This window comes from Plectropomus leopardus, chromosome 22, assembly GCF_026936395.1.
Source record: "Plectropomus leopardus strain MGB_pleo_1.0 chromosome 22, ASM2693639v1, whole genome shotgun sequence".
In the NCBI taxonomy this organism is placed as follows: Eukaryota; Metazoa; Chordata; class Actinopteri; order Perciformes; family Serranidae; genus Plectropomus; species Plectropomus leopardus.
In genome coordinates, this window is record NC_142197.1 from 18,381,047 (window position 1) to 18,388,670 (window position 7,624).

Sequence of the window (7,624 nt, forward strand, 5' to 3'; positions counted from 1 at the left end):
TCTCTCCCTACCAGTGTCATTGTTTCCATTGGTACATTTTTGTATTACTACACAATGTACCGTTGTTGTTTTCTTTAAAAAGGACCATCCATTACTCCCTGCTGTTATGTGCTGTTATGTCACTTATAATAGTCGTAGTTGTAATATTTCCTATGGCACCTAAAGGCAGCATTATTTCTACAGGGGTTTGCTGCAACGACAAAAAAATGGCAAAAATCTGCAAAATGCGTTTATGTTGCGTTTATTGCTCAAATTAAAATGTATTCATAAAAACCATTTTTGAAACAATAATGGGCGATTTAGCCATTGCTAATGTTTAAAAAAAACCGTTTCAATCATACAATACCATTCACCCACTCTCTCCACATCCGCCCCTGACGAAAAGCCGTCGATATTGCAGCAGGGCCGTTTCACGGATTTAAAGACACGGGGGGGGGGGGGCACGACACCTTCCCTGGTATTTACAGCCTCTTTTAAAATGTACTTTTGCAGATTAATTATGTTTTGTAATTGATAGTTGTTAGGGAAATTGTAAAAAGGCCCCAGGGATGACAGATTTCTGTTGGTCAGCCAATTGGATTTTGGATCATTGCAGAAAATAACCTCTGTGGTAAACAACCATGTATGATACTAACTCTTTTTGTTCAGATAATCTTCACAAATAAACACAACTTAAAGGCTTTTTGAGGCCTAAATATAGTCACCAGAAGTAAAAAGCTAATGTTAGGCTATAAACTAAATTTCCCTCCGGGGATCAATAAAGTCGTCTAAGTCTAAGTCTAAGTCTAAACGAACTACACTATAGTCCCATGGCTACTGCTACGAGGCTGTAAAGCCATCTTCGGCGCAGTTCAACTTGATGATATACTGTAGTTTTATTTAGCCACTTGTTAGCAACCGTCTTTTTTAAGAATCATAAAAGCTTCAAAGTTTGCAAGTGGGGTATTCACTGACGTATTTTATGTTGTAAAACAAAACATGAAAATCTATTTTGCTTGTGTTAATCACAGACCTTATTTCAGACATCTAACCAAAAACCCATTAAAAAAACCCACTGACTTTGAGATGAGGGAACCAGAGCTGCTGAAATGCTAATTAATTTCCAGGTTTTAGGACTCATTACTGGGGTTCTCTGCTGAGTACAGAGTCCTTTACAAATGCTATTATTAAAAATGTATTAACTAGAGCTGGAAAAATAGTTAAATGTCTGTTAACAGTGGTTGAATGTAACATAGTACAAATATGAATGGAGTGACATATTATTAGATCTGGAGCTTTTTTTTTTAATTATTAGGCCTGTACTTATTTTGTAAAAAAATATACATAGCCTATATATTCAGACCTGAGGCTATTAATAAAACATTCGGGGCTGAAGCCTTGGATGCCCTGTCCCTAAAAATCCCACTGAATTGCAGTTTGTCCAAAAAAAGTGAGGCTGAGAACAGTGTTTTCCATTTGTCTTTAAGTCAGATTCATAAAGAAAATTTGTTCTGCTCATTGAATTGAATTGAATCATTGAAGTCACTTCAATCAGTAAAGTAAAGCATATATCAGAAATCCTTCATGAAATGCAGAGTAAATGTAAAAAAAATTATTTCCGGTATAAGGCACAAAATATTGCAAAAGCAGCATAGTGAACAAAGCAGCTTTAGTAAAATGTGACGTCTTGACTTCTGTTGCAACTAGTAGTCATCGTGGAACGGGTATTCTGGGTGATCAGCCCACCTGTTGAGTCAACAACGATAAATAGTAATTATTCATTTATGACAACAACAGAGCATCACACACACACACTTTGCTCTATACTCACATGAGAAGCTCCACGAAACGAATATTCTTGTTCAGTCCTTCAATCGCCTTCATCTCAGCCTCGGAGAGAGAGAAGTCGAATATCTGCAGTGTTAAAAACAGATCAGTTTCAGCACATTTCATAGTATATTTCCTTTTTTTCAAGATGACCTTTTGCAGGCTCTACCCTGCATGATGAATGATGCCTGTCATAACTGATGCAACACCAGCAAACCTGAAAGTTCTCCTTTATGCGAACAGGGTTGAAGCTTTTCGGGATGACCACCACTCCTCTCTGCACGTTGAACCTCAAGGCCACCTGTGCCGTGGTCTTATTGTACTTTTTAGCAGCTGATGCCAGGAGCTCGTCTTCCAACAGTGGAGGGCACTTTAGATTGACCCTGTTGAAATGATTGATATTTATTATGACACAGCAAATTGCTTTGTCACAGTTAAATGCCAACTTTTAGTTTAGTAAATTCAGCAAATATCTCCTCATGGTCCACTAGCTTTAGGTTCTGTGTGCGCGCTGAAGAAAATCTGGTGTTCATACACAGCCCAGGCTACCCCATGTACAAAGGCTATGTCATCGCTGTGGCTGCCGCAGGTTCGATTCCACCACCACAGTTTTTGCTGCATGTCATCCCCTTTGACACTACAGCTGTCCTGTCCAATAAAGGCCAAAAAGCCCCCCCCCCAAAAAAATAATCTTAGGAAATATCAACAAGACCCTGTTGAAGACCGTAGGTAGGTGAAGAGGAGTGCATGTGGAGAGCATTAGAGTTAGAGAAAATGAAAAGGCAAAAGCCATCGGGGACACGGGAACAGATTGTCTAAGGTCCAGGTCTGGCCACCTTCTCTCCCATACCAGGATGCATCTCTAGATGTCCCGAGAGGGCTGTACCCCACGATGACAATGTCCTTCTGCCGGCAGTACTCGATCAGCTTTGGCTGAGTGAAATAAGGGTGGCATTCAACCTGTTCAAAAAAAAAAAAAACCACTAAAAGTGTTGCTGAAGAAAGACTGAATTCTCCCCTTGTCTGATGTATTTCGTCAGTATTTGTGTGCCAAGCCAAATCACTGACTTGGGGCATTTTCCTTTTTTTTTTTTTTTTACAGCCGTTTTTATCTCTGAAACATTTTTGTCCGGTGTTTACCTGATTTGACACTGGCTTGTGTTTGAGCCCAGGTTTGTTCAGTATCAACTCCAGCTGCCTCTTGTTGAAGTTGGATACTCCGAGAGACTTTATCAGCCCAGCATCTTTGCAAGCCTCCAAAGCCTGTCCAGAGTATAAAGAGCACAGCGAGAAAGCAGCACGTTAGACTTTGAATAGATCTGCTCTGTAAACACCAAGAGAGGAAACACCTATGAGTCAAGTTCCTGTCTGACCTTCAGCACATATCTACTGTGTGCTGCCGGCACCATTATCTCGCACTGCATGTGTCAGTGACCTATAGGCAGTAAGTCTGGAAGGAATATAGATTTTGCAGACTTTCTGAACGGAAAGGAACAGTTGATTTTCAATCTTCATTCAGGTGGTATTCTCCATAAATGAGTTACCAAATCAGTAAAACTGCAGGTCAATGTGTCTCACCTCCCAGGTTGCACAGAGGTCTGTCTCATGATAAATGTGTTTCCCATTCTCATCTTTGGGGTAGAATGTGTCTCCCGGCTTCAGAAAACAACAAAATCCAATGAGGGCATTGATTTTGGCATCAACAATCCACAGCTTTGAGTATTGATAAAATCGAACACATAAAAACACTTCAACAAGATTTTTTTTTAATATGACATGAAATACATCTATACCTTGAAGGCTGTGGGCATCTCTACTATATAGAGGTCGACATAATCCAGCTGCAATGTCTTCAAAGTTTTCTCCACCGCAGGTCGAACCAGCTCTGGGGGGTGGAATGTGTTCCACAGCTGCATAATCAGCAGACGAAAAAGTGTTAGTTGTTGCAAAATTTTGCATTCACTTTGTAGCAATGAAGTCGGTCGTCAGGAAAAGTTGAGACCAAAATGTTTTTGACAGAAACAAGTGAACTTTGCAAACCTTTCCACAATAGAAGATGTCCTCTCTCTTCACTGTTCCATCTGCAATTTTCTCCCTGATAGCTTGTCCCACCTCGTGTTCATTGAAATAGACCAAAGCCCCATCGATGTGTCTGTATCCGGTTTCAATGGCCAATTTGACCGATTCATATGCAGTTCCTTTTGGGGTCTATCCAAAAAAACAATCAATCAATCAATCAATCAATCAGGAACCTCACACATACTTCCTTGGTGAAAATTATATTTAAAGAGCATCAAAGTGAGATTGTTTGTGTGACTTGCAGGTTAAGTCAATACTTTAAGCCCTATAAGCAATCTGGTTTAGGGACTTTATTTTTCAGAGTAGGGGTGTCTGCTATGTGACTTCATTTATATATATATATATATATATATATATATATATATATATATATATATATATATATATATATATATATATATATATATATATACGACCCTCCCTTCACTATAAATAACCATATTTCACAAAAACTATGACTAAACCATTACCCTATCTGGAGTTACAAATACTCCTCCTTAATGCCCCCTTAGTGACTCAGGGACATGGCATGACCCTCCCTGCACCATAAATAACCATATTTCACAGTTTCTGGCTGTGATAAATGGGGTGATTTCATAGATTTTTTAAAAGGAAACCTTAAAAACCCACTTGAGAGTTTTGGGGTTCAATGAGTATTAAAATACATACAAAATGCAACTATTTCAATTTGAATGTCCCTCTCCTAAGCCAAATTAAAAAAAAAAAAAAACCCTCCTTAATGCAGGGTTCCCACAGATTTTAACAGACAAAATTACAAAACTTTTTGGTGTTTTTCAACATATCAGACTCAAACTGTATTGAAACATAATTTCAGCTAGTTGGCATGTATGGAGAAAGAGAAGGAACGCAGGGATAATATCGAGATACGTACGTGATGGGTAACAAAACGTTACACATTAACACATGCTGGGTAAGTAACATACACTACATTACGCTGACAGCGACAGAAAACAAATTTGCCTTTATGTTCCATTATGTGAAAGATTATGCCATGGATAATAAACATAACAGAAAATTTCATGATTTTTCCAAAACTTACAATGATTTTCACTAATTTCATGGCTTTTCCAAAATTCTGATGATTTTTTCAAATTCCATGACATTTCCAGGCCTGGAAAACATGATTGTAATAATCCATGACTTTTCGAAGTTTTCCATGATATTTTTAAAGCCAGTGCTTTAAAAAAATATCTGAAGTGCCTTCTCTATTTTGCACCACCCCTCCCCTCTCATAAATAACAAACAGTCCCTTAATAATATGCCTCACCTGGTGGGGATCCCCATACGTTCCCAGTCCAATCAAAGGTATGCTGTTTCCATCACTCAAAGGGATGGAGTGACTCTCAGCCGTCAGGTCCATGCTCATCATGATGTGAGTTGATAAGGTCAAACTGTCCCAGTGTGTCCTAACTCAAACACCCAGGGAAATGTGTCTAATGGTACAAGTAAACACTGTTATAGAGGTTTGTCCTACTGCTCTTTGACCACAACAGAGGCTCCTCCCAGGCAGAGACAGAGCCCTCCCACATAACTTGGCAAATGCATGTTGTGCCTCAGGAGGCTAAGCATTCATGCACCAATCAGAATCTTGGTTTGATCCCTGAACCCTGCAGATATGTCATAGTCACCTAGGTCAGAGTAAATGAGGGCTGTTACCTAGTGGTGGATGTGGCAGAAAGCCGTACTTGAGTGAAACCACAGATATCTTACCAGAAAATGACTCTAGTCATTTAAAGTTAAAGTCACCTGTTAGAACATTACTTGAGCAAAAGTCTTAAAGTATCTAAAATTTACTGTATTTAAGTGCCAGAAGTATTTTTATGATATTAAATGTACTTAAGTATTGAAAGTATAAGAACAAGTTGCAATGCTGATAATAAAAAAAATAGCAGTCAGAATTTTGCACAGGCTGCATTCTCTCCCATCGAGGTTAAATATTATAACATGTTATCACCTGCTTGGAGGTAGATCAGAATCTTATACCCTGTATGCCTGTTAATGGGTTACCAATTAACCAGTTGGCTATGAATGGACATTTAGTATGCTCAGTTTCTATCAAATAAAAACCGGGACACTCAATTTTCAGTTAATTTTTTAAAATTATTAGTTGATGAGGATGAAAGGGTGTCAGTTTCAACTCCTCAATCTGGGGAGAACCTAACACCAGTGGTGTAATGTAATGAAGTATTATTACTTTGTTATTGTACTTCAGTCTTTTAGGGAGTATATGTACTTTGCTTGAATTTTTATGTTTCTGTGAACTTTCACTTCTATTCCACTACATTTCCCCTTAGCATTTTAGTTACTCAATACAGGAAAGGAAGTTAAGAGTGCACTGACAGACAACTAAAAGACTGGGAGAGGAAGGAGAACTAAAATTTGTTCATCAAATCCCTTTACTAGGGGAAAACACCCTGTTTTTCTTCAAGAGTAATATATGCTCCAACATAACAGAACATAATTTGCAACGCTCAATGACCAAGTCTTGGCTTTTTGCACCTCCTACTTGGGTGAAAGTCTGTTGTTTAGTCTGTTATGTTTTAAGTAAAGCCTCTGCATTGTCTGAAACCCATTTTCAACTTTGTGGAACCTTTATTCTATTTGTAAAAACTCAAAAAAAAGGAGATTTTACTGCATTTTTCACACATAGACAACAAGGTCAAGGTCAAGATAAAAAAAAACCCACTACACTTCAACGGGCCAGACCTGAACGAGAGTGTCCCAGAGAGGCCGACGAGTATTTATGGCACAATTTCAGATTTGTGAAACCTTAATTCTATTTGTAAAAATGTAAGAAAAAAAAAAGGGAGACTTGATGGGGTTTTGTGATCTTGTCCTTTTTTGCATTTTCACGAATAGTATATAAGTTTCACAAATCTGAAACTGAAATTGTAATGTGGCCTACAAAATGAAGCAAAATCTCCCTTTTTTGCAGTTTCACAAACAGAATAAAACTTTCACAAATCTGAAACTGTGTTTTAAAAAATACTTGGCCTCTGTGGGATAATCTAGTCAAGGTTTGACCTGTCTGAGTATAGTGGTTTTAGATCTGGACGTGGTCTAACACGGTCTACGGTGTGAAAAATCAAAAGTAAAAAATCAAAAGTAAAATCTAACTTTTTTGCATTTCCACATGTGAAATAAAAGTTTTACAAATGTTAAAATAAGTTTCAGACAGCGCCGCGGCTTTAATGAATATGTTTAACATGCTATAATAACAGTAAAAAGTGCACAAGGCAGAGACTAGACAATGTAAGTTACTTTTCCTTCACTCCACCCTTAACTGTTGAAAATGTAATTGCGCTTGATCGATTAGCTAATGAGTGGCACCTTGCCAACGATACATTAATAAGTGTGAATAGTGCCTGTAGCGCTTGAGTGGTCGCTCAAACAAGAATAGCGCGACATAAATGTACTAATAACTGACTTACTATTTTAATGTCTTACAGACAACACAACCGTAAAAAAGCATTTACAAGATAACAACGACATTTAACAAATCGCATTTTATCTTTGAGGCTCCAGTGTGTAAAATAAGTTACTCACCATTACTTGAAAATGCCGAATAATCGGGTTTCCCTTCGAGAGGACACAGTTCCTCGATCTTCAAGTTCCTCTTTTTGCAAGAAAAATAAATAGGCCACTTTCAATAACGCGATACTCTGAAGTTTGGCCTCAACCGGGCACTGTAGCTGATAGATACCGCAGTGTAGTCTGG

At 38.2% G+C, this 7,624-nt stretch overlaps 1 protein-coding gene across 1 annotated transcript; it reads right to left on the bottom strand.

Moving 5' to 3' along the window:
- Positions 1-570: 570 nt before the first annotated feature.
- LOC121961182 (aldo-keto reductase family 1 member D1-like) lies at positions 571-7,566 on the bottom strand. The gene is made up of 10 exons (XM_042511064.2): positions 7,453-7,566; positions 5,174-5,339; positions 3,847-4,014; positions 3,600-3,716; positions 3,385-3,462; positions 2,947-3,069; positions 2,657-2,766; positions 2,024-2,189; positions 1,811-1,893; positions 571-1,725 (listed from the first exon to the last, which is right to left on the bottom strand). The coding sequence occupies exons 2-10, from the start codon at positions 5,273-5,275 to the stop codon at positions 1,683-1,685; spliced, it is 990 nt and encodes a 329-aa protein (XP_042366998.1). The 5' UTR covers positions 5,276-5,339; positions 7,453-7,566; the 3' UTR covers positions 571-1,682.
- Positions 7,567-7,624: the final 58 nt, after the last annotated feature.